Source organism: Pelodiscus sinensis, chromosome 2 (genome assembly GCF_052426305.1).
Source record: "Pelodiscus sinensis isolate ZL-2025 chromosome 2, ASM5242630v1, whole genome shotgun sequence".
Taxonomy (NCBI): domain Eukaryota; kingdom Metazoa; phylum Chordata; order Testudines; family Trionychidae; genus Pelodiscus; species Pelodiscus sinensis.
In genome coordinates, this window is record NC_143053.1 from 201880244 (window position 1) to 201907851 (window position 27608).

The 27608-nt window shown below is 43.6% G+C and overlaps 1 protein-coding gene across 1 annotated transcript in view; it reads right to left on the reverse strand.

The window, feature by feature from the left end:
- Window positions 1-17021, reverse strand: part of KLHL7 (kelch like family member 7) — a 35088-nt gene extending 18067 nt beyond the window's left edge. Inside the window, exons 1-6 of the mRNA XM_006138353.5 lie at window positions 16486-17021; window positions 7945-8047; window positions 6825-6918; window positions 4835-4959; window positions 3971-4146; window positions 1397-1571 (exon numbers count right to left, since the gene is read on the reverse strand). Coding sequence (XP_006138415.1) covers window positions 1397-1571; window positions 3971-4146; window positions 4835-4959; window positions 6825-6918; window positions 7945-8047; window positions 16486-16605 — 793 coding nt within the window. The 5' untranslated portion in view covers window positions 16606-17021. The remainder of the gene's footprint in view (window positions 1-1396; window positions 1572-3970; window positions 4147-4834; window positions 4960-6824; window positions 6919-7944; window positions 8048-16485) is intronic.
- Between the last annotated feature and the right edge of the window lie 10587 nt (window positions 17022-27608).

Sequence of the window (27608 nt, forward strand, 5' to 3'; positions counted from 1 at the left end):
GATTTGTCCCCTTCCCATTTTCTCTTTTTAATGTATTCATTTAAATAAACTCAAACCACTCAAGCTTATCTGAAGTAGTGGGTTTTGCCCATTAAATCTCATACCAACAAAAATATACACAGTCTCTAAGGTGCCACAGGACTACTCGTTACTTTTAAAGTTACAGACTAACACGGCTACCCCTCTGAGATTGTCAGAGATATTGCATTTAGCACTTTAGAATAGGGATGTGATAGTTTAAATCAGTTTTTCCTCCATGGAACCCTGGGGTTCCTAAGTGAAGTAAGGGTTCTGAGAGAACTCGATCACTCCCCCAGCCCCCTGTCTTAGGGGCAGGCAAGCTGGATGGTTGCCTAGAGCTGCCATTTCAAGGAGTCTTAGGGCTGGCTTTTTTTTTTTTTGCTTGACAGTTTTTCTACTTTTTTTTCCCCATTGTCGATCAATTTCCCCTGGCGTTTATTTTTTTTAAGGGGTTCCATGGCCAAATAAAATTGGGAAACCCTGGTTTAAATACTCAGTTAACATTCATGGTTACGCACAATCCCCACACCCCACCACTGCTGCCTCTGTATGAGAGGCAGCAGAGTGAGGGGGGCAGGTTGGAGGAGACGGTGCTTGCAGGAAGCTATCAAATGCCTTACTATAGTCTAGGCATACTACGTCCACCGCTTCTCCCTTTTATCCACAAGGTTTGATATCCTATCAAAGAAAGCTATCAAACTGGTTTGATGCCCCACTCCCACCCTCCCCACGCTGCTGCCACTGGTATCAGAGGCAGTAGCACAGGAAGGGAGAGGGGGTCCATTAGCTCCTGCCCAGCTGCCTCCCCCGTGCATAACCACTGACAATTTCAGCAGTTATACATTTACAAATAAAACTGCTTTTTAACACCCCTACTTTAGAGTGCTGTATCTTTAGTTCCAATTGTCAGTCTGCATTACTTCCAGAGATGGTGGAGCATAGGTCTAATTTTTTTAAGTTACCTAGGGAAGGATCATAGTCAGTTATTTTGACAAACATTTCTTATTAATTCCAATGTAAACTTGAGAAATATTAAAGCTATTAGCTAGTCTCAAAGGTGCACTAACCCTCCCAATTATCTTTAATAATCTTGAAAAGAAGCCACATTTCATTACTTATTACATTGAGATCATTTACCAACAACTTTCATTTCTTTTCTCGTTATATCTGTTGCACACTAATTGGTGCTACTGATATTTGACAAGCAGCTAAACGAGACAGCTTAGAAGGAATACAGTTATTGTTATAGTTAAACTAAACTAAAATACAGCGGAAAACAATTCCATATTAAAGTAAGCAATTGTCAAAGCAAAAAAATTACATCTCTAAACTTATTATACAAAATATTAAAATGTACAATTGGGAGGCAACTTACTGATCACCATTTTAAGGCATTCAGGGTTATCCTGAATAAGTGGCTCAGCTTGTACTGTTTTACTTAAGAAGTTCTTCGATATAAGAGGAAACCTGACTTTAGCAAGGATATCAACCATGTACGGCTGGCGGTTAGGCTCATCATACTTCAGCCACCTGACTGCTGCATCATAAACCTAAAGAACAAACACAAGTAATTAAAGCTGCAAACCAGTTTTTCTTGTGTAGCTGAATTAGGAGTTGACAACTTGGTAATATATAAAGACCAGATACTCCAGAAGAAGTACTGGAACTTCCTCTGTACCACCTCTCCCTCCAAGACCTCACCTTTGTCTGCTGACTGCTTTTCCACTCCCAGGTCAGGAGGGACTAGCCTGCGGAGCTGATGTTGGGAGCTGCAGCAGCCTGATGCAGGGAGGAAGGGGCATTGGCTGAGCAGGGGCTGGCATGGATGATGACAATGCCTCCCCACCTCCTCCTCTAGACAGTTTGGTAGTAAGTTTCCTTTGATAACACAGATCAATTTATGCAACTTAAATCTTCATATACCCATTTTCTTAGAGGTTTTTTGTCCTTCCTACACAACATTTTTTACAGCCTGAGCTGAACTGTAGCTCACCCTTCAGCTCAGGACATAAGAATGGCCATATTGGGTCAGAGCAAAGGTCCATCTAGCCTAGTATCCAGTCTTCCAACAGTGGCCAATACCGGATGTTCCAGAAGGAGTGAACAGAACAGGGAATTGTCAAGTGATCCCTCTCCTATCACCATTCCCAGCCTCTGACACACAGAACCTAGGGACATCATACTTATCCTGGCTAATAGCCATTGATGGACCTATTCTCCATGAATTTATCTAGCTCTTTTTTGAGCTCTGTTAAAGTCCTGGTCTTCACAACATCCGCTGGGAAGGCGTTCCATAGGTGGACTGTGTGCTGCATGAAGAAAAACTTCCTTTTGATTGTTTAAACCTGCTACCTATTAATTCATCTGGTGACCCCTAGTTCTTATGTGAACAAGTAAATAACTTTTCCTTATTCACTTTCTCCATGCCAGTCATGATTTTATAGACTTTTATCATATCACCCTCTAATCTCCTCTTCTCTAAGCTGAGAAGTCCCAGTCTTTTTAATCTCTTGTCAGATGGGAACCATTCCAAACCCCCTAATTTTTGTGGCCCTTTTCTGATTCTTTTCCAATGCCAATATATCTTTTTTGAGATGAGGCAACCACATTTGTACCCAGTATTCAAGATGTGGGTGTACCAGGGATTTATACAGAAGCAATAAGATATTCTTCTTATTCTCTATCCCTTTTTAAATGATTCTTAGCATTGTTTGCTTTTTTGACTGCTGCTGCACATTAAGACTATGTCTACACTACAGGGTTTTTCCGGGATACCTCTAAACTTAGCCGCATCCAAAGAACGCATCTGCTCTTCTACTTTTTTTTTTTTTGAGGAAGAGCAGACTCACTCTTTCGGAAGTCCTGTCTTCCTCCTTCCACGTGGAAGAAAGGCTCTTCCGAAAGAGGAGGCTTTTCTGAAATTTGGCCCAGTGTAGACGGAATGCAGTTTGCCTTTTTCTGATAGATCAGTGTAGTCTAGACATAGCCTCTGTGGATGTTTTCAGATATCTTGGAGTCACTGTGGATAGTTCTCTCTTGAGTGGTTATAGCTAAACTAGTCCCCATCATATTGTATGCATAGTTGAGATTATTATTTCCAATGTGCATTAGTCTGCATTTATCAACATTAAAATTCATTTGACATTTTGTTGCCCAATCACTTAGTTTTGTGAGATCTTTTGGAAGCTCTTCACAGTCTGCTTTGTTCTTAACTATACTGAGTTGAGTATTATCTGCAAATTTTTCTACCCTCATTGATTCTCCAGATCATTTATAAATATGTTGAACGGGGGTCCCAGTAAGGATCCTTGGGGGACACCACCAGTCACCTGTCTCTATTCCTGAAAATTGACTATTTCTTCCATTTTAGCTAGACCGACTCCTCTTCAAATTCAGCTCACATACTATGACTAAGGATAGAATTCTGCAATGGAGGTCACAGATTCCGTGATTTCAGTGGATCTCCATGATTTTTTCAGCTTCAGCCTACTGTACCTGCCAGTGGTCAGACCCCAGTGGAGCTCTCAGTGTTAATCTTCCCCATCTACCTGGTATTTTTAATAGAAATCACAGACAGGTTATAGGCTTCTGTGAATTTTTGTTATTGCCTGTGATCTGTCTGTAACTTTTATTAAAAATACCTGGGACTTAACTTTAACTATGGCAATGGAGATCACATACGGAGCTAGACAGACAGAACGCTTTCCATAATCCCCCTCTTATTTCCTTAAAGCGATCCTCACAACTACGCAGCTTCCAACAACTGAAATGCTGCCTTGGGTCTTCTGAATTAGACAGATTTCTGGACCAAGGCTCATAAATTATTTGATGATATTATTAACACTATGGAAATATTCAATGTAATACATTTTAAGTCAGCATTTAAACCTTTTAATTGATGTATTTAGCTGGTAGAAGGCACACTGTACTAAGAAAACTGGAGTCTTACCTGATCTTCTGCCCTTACAGTCAGTGTGTCCTGGTTCAGGAGATGTGTCACACGTTTAACATCAAGCTGTAGAAACTCATCTGTCTTGTAAACTTCAGTGAAGTGCTGATGGATAAAGTCATCTGCAGTGGCCTTCAGTTCTGGACAGTCTAGGCATTCTGCTAATACACTTATACCTATACGGGGGGGAATAAAAAAAGGGGTTAAACTTTTCCCAAAGTTTGTACTGCAAGAAGTTTTCATATATGCCATTGGAGTAAGTATCTCTAGAATTATGGTATTTTTATTACTTACATGGCACACAGTTTTACACATAATTCATCTATAACTCAAGAGCTGAATGCTTCTCTTCTTCTGAAGTAAACACTAACTTATGGATCTACCTCAGTGGAAAGAAAGGAGAGAACCACTGCTACCACCAATGATATTCCATTCTTAGTTTCAAATCATGCAGAAGCCCGTAATTGGACCACTCTAATAGGTATTTGCCCAGTCAGAGCTAGTTATAGAATAGGAACCTCAATTTATAATGGAAACAAAATAAGTTCCTCAAAAAGTGCCAAGAACTTGAGACTATAAACTTCATTCTGTTAAACAGGATCCTGTACTTAAATCTATTGAACTTTATAAGCAATACTGTTTGTAGATACGACACTGAAATTTGAACAAGTTGATCTGGGTGGGTAAGTTTTTAGTAATATAACCAGTTCACAAGCTTCCAAGTGAAGTCTCAAAAGTTTATGGCATATTGATCTGTGCAAAGTCTGTCATCTTTTAAAAAGAAATACCCAGCTTCAAATATTCAATGGCATTTTTCAAAGAATACCTTTAAAATGATGCACTCCTGTTAAAGAAATCTCTTACCAAGACAGTTTGAAGCATCCACCTGCTCTTTCAAAAAATCCACACACATTTTTTTCACAGGTTCTATTTGATATTGGTTTGCTGCATCTAGTAAAGACTGGACGTTATTGCTATTAACGGAAATTCTGCAAAACACATTTAGTACAAAATGAGCACTACAAATTATAAAGCTACTGTTGTTTGAAACATTTAAACAAAGTTAAGCAAAAAGATCTGCAAATTTATTTCCCCATGCTTTCCCTAGCCAGTTTTACCTTCCATTTAAGTATGAGATGTATTCTTCCTTTGGCCCTTTCCTGCCCCTCCCAAATACCAAAACTTGTATAGCAATAAGCAAATAAGGCAAGTCGGAACCACTGATTCTTAATTCTAACAGATGATGTTTAACATTTGGAGATTTGTATTGGCCTGATCTTGCACCCCTCTTCTGTACAATCCCTTATACAAGTGGAGGCAGATTGAAGGAACAGGCCATGTCTTCAGAAAGTGTCACCCCAATCACCATATAAACAATCCAGATGACTGAAGTACTATGTAAAAGCAGAAGAGGAAAGAAATACTGATAGGTAGTTCTGTAAACTTCATATATAAGTGGTGGGCAACCTGCACCAGCATGCGGCCTATTGGGGTTCCACCTACGGCTCATGCACTCCCTCTCTACAAAGGGTGCCATTTTGGGAGCGTAGGGGGAGCAGGAGCCGTGTGCTCTGGGATGTGGCTTGCTTTTCATCCCATTCCCCGGACTATCAGGGAGTGAGGGGAAAATCCTTGCATTCCATGAAGACCTCTCAAGTACTTCCCCCTCACTCCCTGGTAATCCGGGGAACAGAATGAAAAGCAAGCCCTGACCCCTCTTGCGCACTGGGGCACTGGAGCCCTGCACTTACCTACTCCTCCTCCCTCCCAGCACTTTTGGAGCGCTGTGAATCAGATGATTTGCAGTGTTCAAGCAGGGGGAGAAGTGTGGACGGGACATGAATTAGCCAATTCATGGCACTCCAAAAATGCTGGGAGGGAGAGAGAGAAGTAGGTATGTGCAGGGCTCCAGTGCGCGAGAAGCAGGGGGGGAAAAAGGGGCAGAGACAGGGTGCACAGGCTGTAGGTGGAACCCCAATGGGCCACAGATTTCCTCTGGATTTCCATCTTGTGGTCCACTAAGTCATATTTAGTCTGCCTAGAACCATTTCCCCTTGTCCTGCAAGTTAATTTGCATAGGCAGACTCCAGTGACCAGCGCCCATGTAGAGCTCCATTGTTGTTAACAGTGCATGCGAGGGTCCCTGTCTACAGAGAACAGACTGCAGGATCAGAGCCTTTGGTGTCTCTTTCATAGATGCAAATATAAAGCAGCTTTAGGTGCTTTCAGACTGATGTTTTGCAACTCCATTTAGTAATAGCACATCTAAGCATTTGGGAATGTATATTTAGAAACAAAAGCCAAAAACTTGCCAATTATAAATTCTTTTTTTTTTTTTTTTTAAAGTTCCTAAACTGGAACAATGGAAAAACGATTTGAGAAATTTACATCACTATGGTACTGATCTCATATACATATTAGAGTTTAACTATACATTTTTAAGCCATGTCTGCACCTAGAATTATGGGTGTGATTCCTTGCTCATGTACATGTACTTGTCTAACTTGACTCAGCTTGTACTCAGCACAGCTCAGATGAGAGTTAGCATGAGTATGTTCACACGAAGAGGGGAAATCATACCCCAACTCCTAGCGTAGATGTACACACACAAAGCCCTATTTAAGATATACATGTATAAGTGTTTTCAGAATCAGGCATACATGAACATTTTAGTTGAAGTAGTTATTTGAATGACAATGGTACAGAAATGTTAACAGATTTTAAGGAAGACTGAAATAAGGAACTATTAAAAACAAGTCACTGAACTACACAAGCATTTTTTTCTTTGAGATTTTATCATAAATAAGTTGTCAACCTCCTGGCAAAAATGACATTTTTAAAAATCACACATTACCTTGCCGTATAAGCAAACTCCACAAGCTGTTCAATAATGTCAGGCTCTGCATCTTTTAGCTCCACTTCAAAGGACTTTGATTCAAGCATATTTGCTGCAATGAAAGTAAAATAGAACTACATGAGTGTATCACTGAGTATTATTTATCCATTAGTGAAAAAAATCCACAGTAAAGCAACTATGCCAAGGGGAAAACCCAAACACCACCAAGAGGAGTATTTACAGAATCTAAATATTCAAACATAGGAACTTTTAAAATAAAAACAAAACTAATTTATACTCTATCATGAAAGCTTGCTAATAGTCCAATAATAACTTTCCTTTTGTATATTACAGTCACATTTTGACATAAATACTATACAACTAAACTTTTAAAAGATACTGCTCATCCAAAGAAACTCACATTTCTGTAAACAAGTGCCTAATGGTGGAAGGTGCTGAGAGAGTGGTGAAAGCAGAAAGGAGGGAACAACAAAAAAAACCTCTTGCATTATGAAAAGACTCACAAGAAAAAAAAAAAAATCAAGAACAGACTAAATGTCTGTTATTAGCCATACATATTCGCAGACCTTAGATGAGCTCTGTGTAGCTCGAAAACTTGTCTCCATCTCTTCCACCAAGAAAAGTTGGTCCAATAAAATATTTTCTCTCACATGCCTTCTCTCTGATGAAGGAAGATACTTAGGCCATGTCTTCACTACCAGGAAGATAGACGTTACAGCGGTCGGTCTTTCGGAGTTCGACTTAGTGGGTCTAGTAAAGACCCATTAAATTGAATGCCAAGAGTGCCCTGTTGATGCTGTTATGGAGAATGTGAAGGACGAATGAAGGTACGTTGACTCCAGCCATGCAATTAATGTAGCTAGAGTTGTGTATATTAATTCAACCTTTCAAGTAACGATAGACAAGGCCTTAATCACATGAGTAGCCCCAAGAGAGGATAAAAGGGGTAAAAAGCAGTGACTCATGGGGGAAGAACAGAAATTAAGGAGAGAGGAAAGTACAAGAGCGTTCTCTCTGATTGAACAAAGTAATAGAGACTGGCTCTTAAACAGAGACCCACGGCAAAAAGCTTTTAAAATAAAAAGGTTAACAACAAGGCAATTTTGAAAAGACTTACTAGTAAACATCAAGTTAAAGAAGTGACTGGCTGAAGCAAGCACAACACGATGAGCTGGGATCTTCCTTTCCTGGACCATGAGAATGACATCACAGAGAGTTTTCTGATAATAACAACAAAATAAAAAATAAAGATCAACTTCATGAGAAACACACACAATATTATCTTAGAAGAAGTTTTTAGAAATCAATTGCTTTCTGTGCTCTTCAGCAGGCTCATCACATAAAGGTGAAGTAAAAACCATCCTACTACTAAACTTAAGAAGAATCAGTAGTTTAAATATGTCAAACAAAGGTGGGACAATCCAAGTTAAGGCTTAAGTATCAATCTTGGTTTACTCTGTTTAGCAAGACAATAATACACCTTTATACTGGAGACAAATGGAACCTCGAAGCATTAACTCAAAAACAAACCAGTTGATGTTTTTAAAAGAGTTGTCAGTTTAAGAGTTTTCACAAATAAATGATATTTATCTACCATTGTCTAAGTAACATGTAATCTCACAGTTCTGAAAAAGTTTTCTTTTTACACAGTTGGGTTTCCTGGTATGTTTTGACAGTACTGCCTAGGTCTAGTCAGTTTCTCCCAGTTGTGTGATCTTTCACACAGTGATGAGGAGAGAAAGCAACTGTGAAACTTGAAAAGTTGCTGGGGCAAGACTAGTGAGTGGGGGTGGAATATATACAAATGAATAGATTTAAAGTTGGCATTCATTTAAGATGGACATTAAGAACATTAAAACTGACTTATGTAAGACTTCAATGGAACATAAGGATATACAGCATGTAGCATTAGAATTTCAGTAGCATTAAGTTCCCTTATTACAAGAAAGTTAAACCCATCAATATGGAGAAGGAAGAGTGCATAGTCAAAAATGACATAGGGAAAACACAATGATAGTTTAAAATCTAAACAGTTATTAATTACTATGGGTCCAATGGGATACAATTTCTTCTAAGATGTTATGGTATAGGGAAGATTCAGACTTCAAATTACATGTGGAGACCAGCAAAACCACTGTGTCTAAAAATACAGGGATTAATCCACATTAAAGGCTAACATCTTGGAATTTGAAAAAAATAAAATGTTTTTTAAAATTACAGAACTAAAGTAAAGGATGTTAAAGTATCAAGATGAAGTTCATTTTTGTTCTCTCTAATACCTAGATGGAAATCTTTTTTTCCGAAATCTGTTATGTAATTTGTCGTTTCCCAAATTCCAGCTAGAGGCATTGTTGTAATTCAGCTCTACATTCTAGAATGCCTCCCTTTCCTCCCTTCAAATCATTTTTTTTAAAGGACATTTTGTATATTTCCTCTGTTTCAGCTTTGCTGATATATTACAAAGCTATTTTATTCTTTATTGATTATTGAAAGCAATTTTGTTCTTGGTAAGCAATTAGATGGTTTCTCTGCACAAGGACACTCTACAGAGGAGAGGTTGACACCTCAATTCCAGGGCAGAAATTCTGCTGTCTGAGGCCCTGCATTAATGTCTGGGTAAACTTGGTATTAATTAATAGGGCCAGATTCTTTCTTACAAATTGCCATCCCTGTGCAAAGTGGGGCCCAGAAAGCAGCTGGTTCTGGCTAGCTGAGAATTCCACTTCTATGTGGTTACTTTCAGCTGATGCAACTGTCTGGTATTGTCACAATTTTACATGGCGTTGGTATAGGAGCAGTATTCGAGGGGTGAGAAAGAGTAGAGAAAGTAAAGAAGAGGAGTGGCTTGCACATGGGTTTGCAGTTTTCACTGATAATCTTCTGGTGCTAGCTGTTCTAATCTGTGCTGCCAAAATAAAGTTCAACCCAGATGATGAGAAAAACATAACTGGCTCCCTAATACTTTTGCCAGGCAGAACTTGGTATAGGAAAGAGCCTTTTGGTGCCTTTTCTTATTCTTCATATGATAATCATGTGGTCATTATTATCTTAAAATTAAGTGTGTTAAAGAAGGAATAAAAATGTTGTAGTTTACAATTTGAGCCAGGAAAATTAATGTTAATGGCATTAGAAACCCCCCGGCTGGCAGTGGCAGCTGTCCGCCTGTGGCCCCAACCCCCGGTGGCCTCGGCATCCAGCAGCAGCTGCCTGCCAAGTCTGTCACGTGGCTGTGACTTCGGCCTCCGGCAGCAGCATCAGCCGCTGCCTGCTGAGCTTGCCACACAGCCTTGCCCCCCGGCAGCAGCAGAAACAGCTGCTCCCCAATGTGGCTCCAGCCACTGGAGCAGCTGCCCAAGCAGCCACCTCCCAATGCAGCCCTGTCCCTGCCTCCATTTACTCCCCAGCCCTGGGAGCAGCCACGCCGCTCGTCTTCCAGTAGGAAGGTGAGTGCTGCTGCGTGGCTCTGGGAAGGAGGTGGGTGGGCTTAGAATTTTTTACATGTGGCCGCGCACCTTTGAAGGAACATGTTTTTAGAGAGACATTATTAAAAGCAACAAGCCAACTATCCTACTGCACAGGAAAGACAGGAAGTATGGTAAGATACTATGTTGGCTTACACAGGAAATCTTCAATGACCTGTTATTCAAAGGAGAATCAAACAAGTAGAAACTCAATCAAATTACAAAGGAGGAATAGAAACCATCACAGGCATGTAGGGAAAAAATCAGAAAGGCCATAGCACAAAACAAGGTTAAACTAGTTACTGATCTAAAGTATAACAGTAGAAGATTCACCCAGCATTGCTTGGGTCCTTAATTTTTTTTTATTTTTCATGTAAATCATTGCTCTGGGGTGGGATTGGTAATGAAGGATTCAATATGCAGGCTTCCTCCGGGAAAGAGGACTCTCAGCCCTCTCTCAGCACAGCAGCTTGGAAACAGGAGAGAGGCATCTCTCCACAGCTGCTGCTGCTCCAGTGGGCACAGCTGGGGTGGGAATGCATGTCCCAGGGCTGGGGTAGGCCCAAATTCATCTTTTCTGTTCACTCCCCAACCAGATTGAGGAATGAAATTAACTGTTTACTTTCCCCCCACTCCCTGACCAAGTGAAACAGCCAGCATGTTCCCAACGTTCCCATATGAGCTGCAGCCCTCCCATCTTCCCGAAAGGCACCGAGGGGTGGAAGGCTCAGGGTTGGGGCAGTCCCAGACGGGGATGGGGGGAGTGGCACTCCCAACCAGACCCTTTCACCTGGCTGGTTATTCTGTCTTTTTTCAGTGTGGTTTTATGAATACCCCTATGTGGGGGTGAGGGGAAGGAGCGCTTTGGCCTCCCCTCCCTTCCCTCCCCCCCCACAACCAAACCTTTACCTTACTTTAATGGGGAGGCAGGGCATCTGGTGGCTTAGGTGGGGGAAGGCTTTGCCTTCCCAAACCGCCAGGCACGGCCACCCCCAGAATAACTGCTGTAGACATCAGAGTTGTTGACTCGAGTCCCACGACTTGAACTCGAGTCCGACTTAAGTCGCCTAGGTGACTTGACTTGAGATTCGACTCGGGTTCATTGTTTGTGACTTGAGACTTGCTAATTTTGTTAAATCGCCTTGGTGAAAAAATTGTCTGAAAATGCCGATATTGATGGCTTGTACAAAAGTGACTTGACATTTTTTAAATTAAGACTTGAGACTCAACTTGGGACTTGACTCAAAAGTGACATTAGAGACTCGACTTGAGACTTGAACTGTAGTTACTTGGGTACTGCTGGGGCATGTGATGTGAACACTGATATATGTTCTTCCAGAAAACATAGTGATGGCCTAAGTCTTAAATGCCTGTTTTGTTTTGGATTTTACCAAAGATATTTAGCAATGACTGGATGACTAAAATAGTGAACAACAACATAAAAGGGGTAGAATCTGGGGATAAAATAGGAAGAGAACAAGTTAGATGTCTTCAAGATAACAGGATCTAATAAAATATACCCTAGAATACTTAAGGATCTGGCTGATGAGATTTCTAAGCCACTAGTGATTATTTTTGAGATACCAAAGGACCAGAAAGGGTAAATACAGTACGTAACTATAAAAAGGGGAGTAAGGTGAACCCAAGGAATTATAGCCCAGCCATCTGAATTTCAGTACCCAGAAAAATAACGGAGTAAACAAACAATCAACTTATACTTACTCAGAAGAAAATAAGTAACAGCTAAAAATTGATTTGTCAAAAAACAAAACAAAAAACCAATAACTTTATTTGGCAGGATAACAAGCCTTGTGAATAGGGGTAGAGGGAGCAGTAGATGTCAGATATCTCACTTTTAGTAAGGCTGTCTCACAAGACCTTCTCCATAAGCAGACTACAGAAATATAGCCTAGACAAACCTACTATAAGGTGGGTGCACTATTGACTGGAAAGCTAATCTCAGAATAGTTATCAATGGTTCATAATCAAGCTGGCAGAGCATATTGACTAAGGTCTCAGAAGGATCTTTCCTGAGTTCAGTTTTATTCAACATCTTCATAGATAATTTTGTTAATGGCATAGAGAGTACATCTGTAAAGTTCGTAGATGGTATCATTCTGGAAGGGATTAAAATTCAAAATGATCTTGACAAACTAGAGAAATGGTCTGAATTAAACAGGCTGAAATTTAAAAAGGACAAATGCAAAGTACTATACATAGGAAGGAAAATTCAAATGCACATAATACAAAACTGGAAGTTATTGCCTGGGACAAAATACGGTAGAAACAAAATCTGGGGTTATAATAGATACCAAATTAAATAAGAGTCAACAATATAACACTGTCACCAAAACAAAACAAAACAAAACAACAAAACAGCCAAACCCAAAGAGCATTCCAGGATGTATTAGCAGAAGCAAGACACAAGAGGCCTCATCTACAGTAATGTCACCAGTTCTGGGCACCACACTAGAGGAAAGTTGTGAACAAACTGGAGAAAGTCCAGAAGAGAGCAATACAAATGGTTAAAGGTCTAGAAAACATGACCCATGAGGGAAGATTGAAAAAAAAAGTGGGGTTGTTTAATCTGGAGAAGAGAAGAATAAAAGGGAGACACAGTAACTGTATTCAAATACATAAAAGGATGTTACAAGGAGGAGGGTGATCAATTGTTCTCTTTCATTTGTGAGCACAGCACAAATAGTAATGGGTTTAAATTGCAGTAAGGAAGATTTAGGTTAGATGTTAATTGCCCTTACAGTTGGGAAGTTTTTCTTAAGCATTGGAACATATTTCCTAGGGAGACTGTGGAATCTCTTGTCACAGGAAGTTTTTCAGTATAGGTTAGACCCGTGGTCACCAACCCGTCGATCGTGATCGACTGGTCAATCGGGGGGCACGACCAGTTGATTATGAAAGGTTCAGGCCCTCCCCCATTTTCTCCCACCCCGAAGCAGCAGCCCCCACTGACGTTACCTCCAGCGACAATGGAGGTAGCGCCGGCTTCCTGCAGCATGGGGGGGAAGAGGGAGTAGAAGTTCTGGGACCATGCCAGCTCCAACTGCTCAGGAAGCGCATGGCTGTTGTGGGGAGTGGAGGAACAGGGCACGTACTTCCTGAGCAGTTGGAGCTGGCGCAGTCCTGGGACTCCTACTCCCCTGACCCCAGGAAGGCAGCAAGGGGAAGGAAGTTGACGGCACATGACAGACCCGGCTTTTCAGGAAGTGCATCGGCTGTTTGGGGGAGTGGAAGAGCAGCCCGCATGCTTCCTGAGACCTGGAGTGCAGCTGAAGGATCCCCAGGTACCAGCTCAAGCTGTCCCTGTCCCCTCCCCCTGGCCAGACCCCACCCCATGAGTACCCTGTCCCCACCCTCACCCTGCCCCGTGCTCTAGCACCATACCCCAGCACCTTGCCTCCTGCCCCAGCACCTTGCCTCCTGCCCAGACTCCCAGAAGCACCTGACCCCTGGCCAGAACCCCCGCACCCCCCCCCCATCAGCAGCCTCCACCTGCCCCCTGCCCAAACCCCCACCAGCACCCTGCCCCCTAACCAGACTCCCCTGTACCCTGCCCAAACCCCCACCAGCACCTTGCCCCTGCCCCCTGACCAGACCCCCACCAGCACCCTGCTCCTGACCCCTCCCTCCTGGCCAGACACCTACCCCCAGCTTGCTCCTGTAACCTATTTCCCACCCAAATTCTGCACCCCCATCCCTATCCCACACACTGGCAGCCCTGTCCCGCACACTGGATCCCTCATTTTTGGCCCCACCTCAGATTATAGAGGGGCCCACAAATTCCACTAACCATGTTTCTGGTGGCTCAAGAGTTCCTCCACAGGCCATTAACAGTCAGGGCCTAGAGATGCCGAGACACTCAGTCCATGCACGTCTCGGGCTCACAGCATCCATCTAATAGCTGGGTGGTACTAGTGGTACTAGCCCCGCTGACATCAGCTGGTTTGAGTCAAGGAGCCAGGCTTCCCCCGCACAACTCTGACCGGTGCTGCCAAACATGGGAAGCGGCCAAACATGTGGTGTAGGCCAGAGCCAGCAGGGGAGACCCCGTGGGGGAAGCCAGACCCTGCCGGAGGAGGGGCAGAAATTGCAGACAGCCAGCCCGGATCTCTGGGGCCTCTAACCTGATCCTCCTTGGTATCAATAAAGGCCGCTCATGGCCATGAAAACTCTGCTCCCTGGTCCCAAACATGCTGTTTGCAACAGAAAGGACATGGGGCAGCTACTCAGCACACTGGGCCACTGGATGGGCCACATGGCTGTTGCTGGAGCTGGAACTGGAACTAGGGCCATGATGAGACTGCCACAGTAGGAACAGCTTCACGGCGGGCAGGCTCCAGCCACGGCACACAGCCTGCAATGCCACTCACTGTGGGAGGGTGGGAGAAGAATGTTTAGTACATGTGCAAGCGTGCAACTTATAGGGAATGGAGTTCCCCAGCAGGAAGGGCTCATTAGCAGCTGGAGGCGTGGCCTGGCAGAGTGTGTTGCTCAGCAAGTTGGTGGCCCACCACCAGTACCCGGACCGGTGGTTGGGAACTGCTGATATAGCTAATACTTAGTCCTGAAGCAGTACAGGGAACTGGACTAGGTGACCTATCAAGGTCTCTTCCTGTCCTACATTTTATATAGATTCTGATTAACTTCCTCACAGAAAAAAGAAATAGGTCTTCCTTTGCATCAGGGAATCAATCATTTTAGTTATCTGGATGCTCTTGCACCAAACTTGCAAAGGTTAATTTTTTCCCCAGTAGTGGCACTTCATGAACTCTGACAGTTTATCAGAAAGCCAGTTCTAGAGTCAAGATATTGGACAATGAAACTGTGTTCACCAAGTGACAGGCAACCTGGCTGCCCATCAGGTTATTGGCCTGGGAGGCTGATCAACCTGAAGACAAGGCTCGAGCCAGCATACAACAATTCAGAAGAACAGAGACAGACTCAGTAGTATCGATCAGGCTACAAACATGAGCATGGGCTTCTGAAGTAAGCAGCCATGTTGCACACGAAACACAACATTTTGGTGAATTTATTTGTAAAGTTGCTACCTGAGTTCTAGCAGAATCATCTCAACTGATTTAATGGGCAAGAGTTGTATTTCCTCTCCACAGTGGATGAATACATGTTAAAAATACCCATCACCTGTTCCGTCTACACCAGGCATAAAGACTTTGACTGTGCATATCCACTTCAATTTCAACAGTCTCTGAAAGAAGTTTGTGTTAGTACAGTTTCAACCAAAATAACTCAGCCCTCTATCCATATTTGACTTTTTGGCTTACTGCAAAGAAAACCTCAAATAAGAAAGTGGACCCACTACAGTAACTCTTCCTGTTTTAGTATCAGCAACACCGCATAACAATAACAGAACTTTCAATACATGAGGATGCTTACTATGTCACACCACATACGTATGTTAGCAATTATTTATTATTTTTTATAATGCTCAAAGCATGCTGGGTGTTAAGACTATTTGTGTATCTTTTGTGACATCTTCCTATCAAAAACCAGTATGTACATGGATTAAATAGGGATGGACAAAATCCCTTCCTAAAAAAGTGCCACAAGATCTCTAGATTATTCTATATGAACATACTCATTTAATAAAAGGATACTACAAAAGCCTAGTTGAGAAATTAACTTTGGCTGGACTCAAACTCTGAATTGGTGAATGTCCTACTAAACTAATTAAGAGGAGATAGTGGTTTAACAAAGTACCACTGAAAGATGTATTGGCAATCAACATATAGGCAGGAAGATACCTCGTGTATTAAAGATAAAAGTCTAGGAAATACAAGTGGGTTTGCAGGATTTCTCGGTTCAACATCTGATAGGATATGCACCCTCGGGAAAGTTACTTTAAAGTCTTGGTGCTTGTAAAACAGAAACAAGAATTCAGACCTTGGATAGCTTACTTAAGTACAGCTTAATGTGTTATATTCAAAGCTAGCAGTGAAGCCACTGAAAGACCACACGTGTATCAAAAAACAGAGGACTAACGATGACATGTTATACCTACAATTACTAGGAAACCTAAGGTTAGATCAGTTTACTAAGACTGAGGGGTGGTGAAGTTTCCTACTAGACATTGGACATTGGTTCTTTTAGGGCAGACTTCATCACAAACAGCGAAAGAACAAAGAACGTTCTGCTCTTTCAAGCTGTATCTCTTGCCCTACCTGTTTTCGCATGGTATTCATGACTCCCATAAAGCTCGCCAGCAGCTTAGCTTCTTCTCGGGCGGCAAGTTTCTTCTCTGTTTTCTTCTTGTTGCTTTTTTCTGATGCAGAGGCTGCCATGCTCCCCTCCTCTCACCACTAAGAAAACAAGGGCTTGCAGGACCCAGACAGGCCCATGCACAGCAGCCAATGGAAGCAAATTATAAGACAGCCCAACGGCCCCAGCCAAGATCCCAGACTGACGAGGAGGTTGCACCGTCGCAGAATTTCCTGCTGCTTCTGCAACCAGGCAGCCCACAGGGCGAGCCGCTTGGGTAACCACCTGCCGCGGCAGCCGGAGCAGCAGGGCTGATCGAACCCCAGAAGCAGCCGCGGGGACAAGCAGCCCGTAGCGCAGACTCCTGGGAATGCAGCCTAGGGCCCGCCGCGTCTGCAGCGCTCCGGGGCTGGGGGCGCGCGATACATCTATTGCCAGCGTTCCATAGGTAGAACGCGAGCTCCTGAGGAGTATCCTACATAATTCTCAAAGGCGAGCGGACCGGCGCACAATGACGTCATAGAACAGCGCGGTGTCTCGTTCTAGTCTTCTTCGCCCCGCCCCTCCTTTGTTTGTTTTTCTCCGGAACGCCCGTCGCCTTCAGGCGTTCCGGAGAAAAACAAACAAAGGAGCAGGAGGCGGAACGGGTCATGTGATTGGTTTATGAACAGGGGCGAGCGAAAGGAGGGCGCACGCGCACGGCCGGCGGGACTGTTGCTGTCTTGAGGTCCCTTATAGGCAGGGTCGGTCGTAATGTAGCTGGTGTGTGCTCGCCTATGAGGCTGCGGGCTGGGAAAGGCGCTCTGCAAAGCCCGCGCTATCTGAGCTACTGCCAGCTGCAGAGCTTCGGAGGCAGTGCAGTGTTACGGGGAGAGGTAAAAACTAGTTTTTGATAACGGTTTTTGTTCCCAGCTCCCACAATCCACATCCTATTGCCTTTTATGGAAGAAGAAGAAAAAGTCACTACTTGGGCACTCACCAATCCAGGCCAGAGCATCTTGGCACCGCACCCCTGCAGATAGGGAAATAGCCACATGGTAGTCTCAATCATGTTTGTCCTGCAAAGGTTAAGAACTAGGGTAGCTCCTTCTTAGCTCTCCTCCCTTTTTTTTAATCTAGCCTCAAAAAACACTAATCAGGGTATGCAAATACCTGTTTGTAAAGTTTTAGTTTCAGAGCAAAATCAAACCCAGAAAAGAACATGAGCTCTATTCTTCTGATATTTTGGTCCTAAGTGGTGAAAATCTCATAATAGCAGCTGACTTGGGTGATAGTGACCATAGTGGAGGACAAATCGAGATAAGAATATAAGAACGGCCCGACTGTGTTAGACCAAAGGTCTGTCTAGCTCAGTATTCTGTCTTCTGACAGTGGCCAATGCCAGGTGCCCCACAGGGAATGAACAGACTAAACAATCATCAAGTGATCTACCCATATCGCTGTTTCCCAGCTTCTGAAAAGGCTAAGGATAACAGTCCTGCCCATCCTAGCTAATAGCCATTGATGGCCTTATCCTCCATGAATCTATCTAGCTCTTTTTTGAATCCTGTTGTAGTTTTGGACTTAACAACATCCTCTGGCATGGAGTTCCACACGTTGACAGCGTGTTGTGTGGAGTACTTCCTTCTGTTTGTTTTAAATTTGCAACCTATTAATTTCATTTGGTGACCCCTAGTTCTTGTATTATGGGAAGGAATAAATAACTTCATTCAATTTTTTTCATACCAGTTGTGATTTTATAGACCTATATCATATGCCCCCTTGGTTGTCTCTTTTCCAAGTTGAAAAGTTCCAGTATTATTAATCTGTCCACATATGGCAGCCTTTCCATATCCCTAATCATTTTTGCCCATTTCTGAACTTTTTTCGATTTCAAGACATCTTTTTGAGGTGAGGTGACTACATCTGCACTCAGTATTCAAGATGTAAGTGTACCATGGATTTATATAACAAAGGCAATAAAATATGCTCTTTTTCTCTATCCCTTTCTGAATGATTCTTAACATTGCTTTTTTGGCTGCTGCAGCACATTGAGTGGATGTTTTCAGAGAACTATCCACAATCACTCTGAGATCACTCTCTTGAGTGGTAACAACTAATTTAGTCCCTGTCATGTTATATGTTATAATTGGGATTGTGTTTTCCAATATGCATTCCTTTGCATTTGTCAATGTTAAAATTCATCTGCCATTTTGTTGCCCAGTCACCTAGTTTTGTTATACCCTTTTAAAGTTCTTCACAGCCTTCTTTGGACTTAACCATCTTGAGCACTTTTGTATCATCTGCACATTTTGTCACCTCCCTGTTTACTCCTTTTTCCAAATCATTTATGAATATCCTGAATAGGATTGATCCCAGTACAGACCTTGTGGGGACACCATTAGTCACCTCTTTCCATTCTGAAAACTGACAATTTATTCCTACCCTTTGTTTCCTGTCTTTTAACCAGTTATCAACCCATGATAGGACCTTCTCTCTTATCCCATGATCATAGAATCATAGAATACTAGGACTGGAAGGGACCTCAAGAGGTCATTGAGTCCAGTCCCCCACCCTCATGGCAGGACCAAATACCATCTAGACCATCCCTGACAGACACCTATCCAACCTACTCTTAAATATCTCCAGAGATGGAGATTCCACAACCTCCCTGGGCAATTTATTCCAGTGTCTGACTACCCTTACAGTTAGGAACTTTTTCCTAATGTCCAACCTTAACCTCCCTTGCTGATAGTTTATTTTGCTTAAGAACCTCTTCAAAAGCTTTCTGGAAATCTAAGTACACTATATCCACTGAACATCCCTTGTCCACATGCTTATTTATCTTTCCCCTCCTTCCCCAACTCTGGTAGATTGGTGAGGCAGGCCCTTGGATGTTGCTGGACCAATGAGCCCGGGATGCCAGGAGTGGGAGCACGCAGGGCTGAGGAGCCCTAGCTGGGCCAGCAGTGGCTGGGGCAGGTGGCAGCTGCGGAGCTCTGGCCAGGCTAGGGAATCCCCAGCATCAGCAGGGCTTACAGGGGTGGGAAGTCCCACCCTGGCCAGGAAATACCCTGGCATCAGAAGGGCCAGGTGACAAATGGGGAGCCCTTGCTCTAGCCAGGGAATCCTCGGTGGCAGCAGGGCCAAGTGGAGTCCAGGCAGCCCCAGGCTGGTGGAGTCCAGGAAACCCCTGGCGAGATCAGGATTGTCCCTGTTGGGGGGGGGGCAGCAGTGGACAGGCAGCCCCAGCCAGGGAATCCCATGAACATCTGGTGGAGTGCGGCCAGGCGGCAGCAGAGGAACTTTGGCCAAGGATCCCCGGGGAACTTCCAGCGGCAGTTATTCTGTGAGCAGCCAGGCGGTCCCAGCTGGAATCCTGGGGAACTCTGGTGGCAGTGAGAGGGCAACAACTCCAGCTTTAGGAGCTCCAAGGAGAGGAGCCCAGGAGTGGGGCAGCCAGCAGGGGAGCATTGTCCTCCCCTGGTCTGGCAAACTTCCTGATTTGGGACCCCCTCAGGTCCTGACTGTGCCAGACCCAGGGAGGTCCAACCTGTACAGTTAGTAGTTCTGCAATTTCACATTTGAGTTCTTTGAGAACTCTTGGGTGAATACCATCTGCTCTTGGTGACTTGTTGCTGTTTATCAATTTATTCCAAACCCTCCTCTAATGACACCTCAATCTGAGACAGTTCCTCAGATTTGTCACCCAAGAAGAATGGCTCAGGTTTGGGAATCTCCCTCATGTCCTCAGTTGTGAAGATCAATGCAAAGAATTCGTTTAGTTTCTGTGCAATGACCTCTTTATTGTCTTTGAATGCTCCTGTACCATCTCAAACATCCAGTGGTCCCACTGGTTGTTCAGCTGGCTTCCTGCTTGTAATGTACTTTAAAAAATTTGCTATTACTTTTTGAGTTTTTGACTAGCTGTGCTTCAAATTTCTCCAGGCTCTTACTAGGGCAGCAAGGGTAGCTTCTGGGGCCGGCGTGAGCCAGGACTGAGCAGTCCCGGATTGTGCCGGCACCAGGACTAATGTGGCTCTGCCTCCCCTGCTTATCCCCATGCACCGTGAGGGGGGGAAGCCGGCTCCGCACAGCACCAGCTCCTGCTTCCCCCACACTTGCTGCTTCTGATACAGAGGCAGTAGGGAGGGTGAGCTTAGGCTTATCAGGTAGTCGACTACTCGACAAGTCACTTATATCCCTACAGGTGGTCAGTAATATATCCCTACTGCTATATTCGTATTATTAGAGCATGGATTTACTATCCATACACAGTCTGTGGAAGTTTGGCTCATTTAAGATTTTTACTCCATTTGATTTTATGTTTGTGCCACTCCCCCACCAGCATGGCCTGTTCTTTCCTTCGGATATATTTTGTACCTGGTATTGCAGTGTCCTATTGATTGTCCGCATTTCACCAAGATTCTGTGTTGCCTATTAATATCCTCATTCAATATGAGGCACTCTAGATCACCCATCTTATTATTTAGACTTCTAGTGTTTATATATAAGCAGTTTAAAAACTTGTTATTATTTAGCTTTTTGCCATTACATTAGGGCTGTTCTTAGGTATATACAACAGTGTAGAGCAGCAGTTCTCAAACTTTTGGAGCTCCAGAGCCCTTTACATGCGTAAACATTTATGCGGAGCCCCAGTGGTCCACTGATTGTATGCATTGTTCCTGTTTGTCAACCTCGCGGAGCCCCTGGAGGTGTCTTGCGGAGCCCTGGGGCTCCGCGGAGCACAGTTTGAGAAACACTGGTGTAGAGCACCACTAAATTTGGAGAACCAGTGGTGCTCTAAATTCGGTTGTGCCCTATGCTGCATATGCCTGGGGCCACCACTGGCTGTGGGCACCACTGGCTCTGGCAAACCCCAGTCTTCCAGCCCCTCATCCCCTGCTCCACCTCCCAGCTCTGTTGGCCCCCGTCTCCCGTAGGGTTGCCAGGTGTCTGGTATTCTACCAGACAGTCCAATTTTGCACCCTCTGTTTGGTAAAAAAATTCAGAAAATACTGGACATGTGCTGGGCACCGGACTGAAGCCTGGCAGGGTCAGGAGGAGTGGCTGGGATTCCTAGCCACTCCCCCCGCCTGCCTTCTGCACGCAACCACAGGCTCCCAGCGCCGATCGTGGCCCTGCCTCCCAGCTGGGAGCTTGTGGTTGCGCCCCCCCTTCCAGCCACTCCAGACATGTTCTAGGTAACTGGTAGGGGCTGAAGCAACTCCCCGCCCACTGTGGGTAGGGGACTGCTGCAACCCTGCAGGGTCCACTGCAGGCAGGGGCTGTTCCGGCTGGCTGGAGCAGCCGCTGTCCGTGGTGGGCCTGGCCCAGGCAGCACACCACAGACAGACTGCTCTGCCCCTCTTTTAGCAGTTAACCAGTTCAACATAATGTTTAATGGGTTAACCAATTAAACAGAATTTTACATCCTTATTGTCAGCTTTCCCCCAGTCCTTAGTTTAAAAACTTCTCTTCAATCTTTTTAAATTTTAAATGTCAGCAATCTGGTTCCATTTTGCTTTAAGTGGAGTTCATCCTTCCTGTATAGGTCCCCCCTTTTCCAAAAGTTTCCCCATTTCCTAATAAATCAAAATCCTTTCTCCCTACATCATGCCATAGTTAAACTCTCAATATCTCCACATTGTGAGGTGCTAGATTATCTCATAAATAAAGGTGAATAAGGTATTATCTTTCATTAGACCAACTTCTGTTGGTGAGAGAGAGAATGATTTTCTGGGACTGACACAACTACCCTTACACTACATACAGTTGTGGAAGACAGTCTCCGGAACTGTAAGTATCAAAGAAGACAGAGTGGTGTGAGTGTTTTCTAAATACTTATCTGGCCTGTGTCACCATACACTCTGAGTGTCTCATGAGTATTTAAAAATGAAAACAACAATCTGTCTCATATTTCCTTTCCAGACAACAAGAGAAATAGCTTTATTAGTTCATGGTTGGCTTCGTGTGCCTAAATAATCTATTCAAGGGAACTTACAGTGTCTCGAAGAGATGAGTTCTCTGTTTAGATCTGAACACAAAGTAATATCTAGAATGCATTAGAAATAGATGAATCTTCATGAATTCCATCTTTCTCTTGTGATGGAACCACAAGTAATCTAAAAGAGGAGGAAAAAATTATGAAGAAAAAAATGTGTGCTAAGATGCTAAATCACAAGATGTGAGTTTTCAGCCTTAAGAGGAATGTGAGAAAGAGTACAACACAAGACACATATGGAAAGTCTTTTCTTTAGAATTTTGGGGTGGGGATTGGAACAGTATTTGTGTATTTCCAATCCTCTTGTATGGTTCTGAAACATGGGCAGGATAAGTTATCAAGAGACTAGAGGCACTTTATATGCAGGGCATAAGATGGCTTGATTTTTATCACAAATATAGGTATATTATTGATAACTATCTTTGACAGGCTTAAAATCATTGGTTGTTGCTGGCTGGCACTCTTTGGTCATGTAGCCTTCATTTGAGATAAAGTGACAAATCGAGACTTGGAGGGTCAGGAGGGAACATTGGCCATGGACTGGCAACAGTCATGCTGTCTACTGCCATTATCCTGACTGCAGTAGATTGCTGATAACCCTGTGGAACTTCTAGGGGCCTGGAGTAAAGCTGCACAATGTAGCCATAAGCATTCAGCATTGCAGACCCTTAATGTACAAGTCTGGTGGTGATGTTGATTGAAAATAGTGCTACCCATGTAAAAATAAGAAATAAGCACCAGATAATTTAATTGAAAGAGAAATATGCCAATTTACACTGAAAGTTGCCTATTATTGAAATTAAGTTAATTTTATTATAATATTTAGACCTGGTATGGTACATTATATTTGCAAAATACTGTAAAAAATTAGTTGTACCGTACACTGTTTATAAACTGTGTATAAGAGAAATTTAGAAAGGTCTCTCATCCTCCCCCAAAAGCATTTTATTCACAGGCTTGGGTAGAAAAGTAGTTGGACTGGTACAAATACCTTTTTCAGAGCAATCGAAAGAAATACATAGTATTACATTTTGAGCTTTCAGCTAGCACTGCTGACTAGGTTTGTACAAGAGTGCCTGGGTATCCTGAAATGTTTAAATGCACATGGTTGGGTCACTCCAGTAATCTCTAGTCTGTAGCATTGTAGAAACAACTAAACCAGCTTTCTGTTGGCGCAGCAGTAGTGTTGTGCTCTGGCATGCAGATGACTAGGGATACTTCCCTGCATTTGTGGCAGCTCCTTATGCAAGATCAATCCTTCATTTTTATAAGGGGAGGGTAAAAAGGGTGGAGGTCATCCAATGGAATCTCAAAAATTATTCCAGTATGTCTAAAGATTAAGATGTTTATAAATATGTAAAATTTGAGCAAAATTCTGTGACAACTATACTTGCATGAATAGGCATGAACATTAAATATTAATAATACCACCATTTACCCTGATTTTAGAGTCTCTGGCCTTTTCATGGGGTTACAGGATATAAGATAGGAAAGGAACACCACCAGGGACAAGTCTAGCCTCAGCACTCAGGGAAGCGCAAGGAGTGCTATGTATCCTGAAGTATAAATTTTCGTATAGAGGTCAGGAAGATTGTGGGGCTATAGCATCACTACAACAGCCTGTGGAGCTGGTTCCATATAGCAAGGATAGCAGTTTTCATATTTTCTGTGCAAGATGTCACAGGAACAGGAGACACCACAAAAAAGGGAACTTGGGACAACGGATCACTGTTGCAGGCAGCCGGGAGGCCTTCTCTCTTCTTTTCTTCAATTCTTCTCTTCTTGACCAGTTGTCTGTGTAATGTGCGAATGAGGAGGCAAGTAACAGGTGTGCGTGTGTGAGTATGCTTGAGGAATCTGACAGCCTTAATCCTAGTACTGTTACCCTGGCTTAAATCAAATATATCTATGCCAGCAACCGCCACTGGTGAGGGGAAACAGAGTTGTTCCACTCCTGAGGACTGTACCAGACTCTATGGCTGGAGATCCCTAGGCTCTCAATAGTAGGCAAGCAACCAGGCTCCTGCCTCTGGTGGCCTATTAAGCTGACAGTCTGCCCTAGCTACTTGGTTACAGTCCAGCTGCCGCTCCAGCATCGCAGAGCCGCATTAAGCATGCAGAGAGCAGGTGAATGCCTCGCATATGCCCTCCTGTTGCTGGACAGATTAGGGTCAGTTGACTCAACTTTTCCCACATTTCCTTTTCCTGCCTTTTTTGGGCATAGGATGGTGACAGGGAGGCTGACAGCATCCTCAAGGGAAAAATCAAAATGGTGGACACAAAAACACAGGCTGCCTTCCTCAACAGGGGATGTGTCTCATCTGTCATCATTCTGTGTTCTCCCCATGATCTTGCTCTGGACCTGAATTTCTCCCAGACAATGGCATCTTCTTAGGGGCAGTGCCCTCCATAGTGGTCTCTTGCCCCTTTTCTAGGGGGATCAGCTGTCCTCAGTCTCACCTGCCACTGTGACCCCAAAGCCTTAGGGGCAAGCCACAGTCTGTATTGGCCACTATTCTTATGTAAAGTGTGGGGGGGAGGACCCAGGCCTACCCACGAATATGGTTCCCAGCCCAGACACACTCTGGCAGCAGACTTATCCTGCCCTCCTTCTCTCCCTTCTACTGCCTCCTGTTCCCTGGGCCACTTCTTCTATGACCCTTGCACCTCCTTGACCCTTGTGTCAAGGTCTGCAGCCTGGCAAGTACCAAGCTGAAGCCCGAGTCTGTTTTGCTCCAGGAACCAGTCCTGTACCCTACCTGGTCAACAGCCAACTGCTCACTCGCTAATGAGCAGCTCCTTATATATAGGGCTGTCCCAGCAAGCAGCCCTCTGACTGGCTACTTAAAAGTCTCTCCCTGATTGGCTAGGGTTCTGTGCAGGGTCCCTCCAGCCTGCTTTAACCCTTCTTGGCCAGTGGTGCATTAGGGAGCTCTAACAGGAATTGCCGTAATCAAAACTCCACCTCAGTTTGGTATTGTCATGGGGTGACTGGCTTCTTTAAGGGAAAATGGGGCCAGCTCTGCCTGTTCCATAATTAGTGGCTTCCCAGTCTAAGGGAATAGAACTAATTGGGATAAGGTGAAAGACTGATGAACACCTGGGCCTCTTCAGAGGCAGAATGAGGGTACGTCTAGACTACCGCGTTTTGTCGACGGAAGTTTTGTCGACAGATACTGTCGACAAAACTTCCGTCGACAAAGAGCGTCCAGACACATTGAGTTCTGTCGACAAAGCAAGCTGCTTTGTCGACAGAACCCCGTAGTCTGGATGCAACCCTACAGGCAATAACACCTTCTGTTGACAGAACTCTGTCGACAGAAGGTGTTTTGCCTTGTAAAATGAGGTATACCAGCGTCAACAAAACTGCTGAGTTCTGTCGACATTATGTCGACAGAACTCAGCGGTAGTGTAGATGCTGGTATAGTTTTGTCGACAAAAGTCCACTTTTGTCGACAAAACTCGGTAATCTAGACACACCTTGAAAAGGAACTACTTGGGGTTTTATGGTAGGCCCTGGGAAAAAACCTGGATAATCAAGGGAAGTAACCTGGAAGCCAGGACCCTATCCTAGAGCAAGGATGACTATAAAGTAGCCTAGAAAGGCTGGGATTTAAGAGAGATTCAGGGAAGCAGCCTAAGAGTTAGTGCTCTGTCGCCACAGGAGGGAGGCCAGAAGACAAGCTGATGAGCCCAAGTGGGGCAAGAGAATTTTTTTGTCGGGACTGCTGTTACCCTGAAAGGGAATTGAACTCTCATGTCCTAGCTGGAGGTGGGGCTAAGCCCTGTGAATTCCTAGGAGAGAAAAAAACACCCTGGGAGGGAAAATTAATGCAGATTGCTGAAAAGCCACCTGAGGCCATGAGGAGGTACTCAAGAGGTGGCTGGGTGAGCACAGTGACATTTAAAAATGTCAGTTGCGCAGCAGTCTTTGTGGGTGCAGGTTATGATGTGCCAACTTATTTTCCCCTTGAAAAAACATTGCCTCATCTCTCTTGATCCTTTCTAAGTTGTGTTCATATCTAAGGGGATTTGTATTTAATAATGGGCGTTGGTTGGATTGGCATACTCCTTGCACAATTTATTAAGTTTTTCTTATTGCTTGGCTTGAATGGGTGTTTCATTGAATAAGAGGCTTATTGTCTGTTTCTAGTGCTGTAGAGCTCTTTGTTCTACTCTTCTGTTTTCTTTTTCTTGAACAAGTAGTTCTTTCGTTTTCTTCCTACGCAATTATGGCTTATGAGTCTATGACCAAAGAAAAAGGGGAACTGGCTGTTCTCTTACAGCTCTGCTTCAGTTTGCAACTGAAGTTGGTGCTAGCTGTTTAAAAGCACTGTAGTTTTAGAAATGACCTCATTGGAGGGGGCGGGTAATAGATTTGTGTCCTCTTTTGCTTCTTCATGATGTGGGATGAAGACCTCAATTTAAAGTTTTTTCCCTTTTCTTTTTCTTTCATACTTGGTGTTCAGGTTGTGTTTACTTTGTTTTTCCTAGAAGAGTCCATGGATAACTTGGAGAAATAGTGAGTTTGTGATGAGATACCAAGCAACACCAGCCTGATTATTTGAGAGATTTTTTTTGTGTTCAGACTATGTGAGCCACTTCGCTTTTTAGCCCCAATTTAAATCAAGAGCCTGGTGAATCAGAGGAAACACTCTTGTTAAAGTTGCAGTGACTGATAGCTTAATGTTTGATACCTGCTTCTCTCTGACAGTTTATTATGTACATTCAGTCAAGCCGTGCTTTTCTTATAGCTGACTACATTCCTATTCTAGCTTGTTGTGGAACAACCTCTTCTTAGGGCCACCCTAAGGAGTCACCTATGACAAATCCATGTAAATATTCTGAAAATAATCTCATTGTGGGAACAGATTAAATTATATAAAAGGAGGAAAATATCTGAATCTTGCTTGGCTGACCTTTAGGTCAATCAGCTTATGGGTGAGGTGAAGTTATTGCTCTAATAGTATTTATTACACAACATTATCCTCTTTGATTATGGGTGTTTGACTTAGATTAAATGATTTTATTTGGTTTTGTTAGTGTATTAGCTACTTCAAGACCATTTCTTAAAGTTAACTCTCTGAGGAAGGCTAAATATCG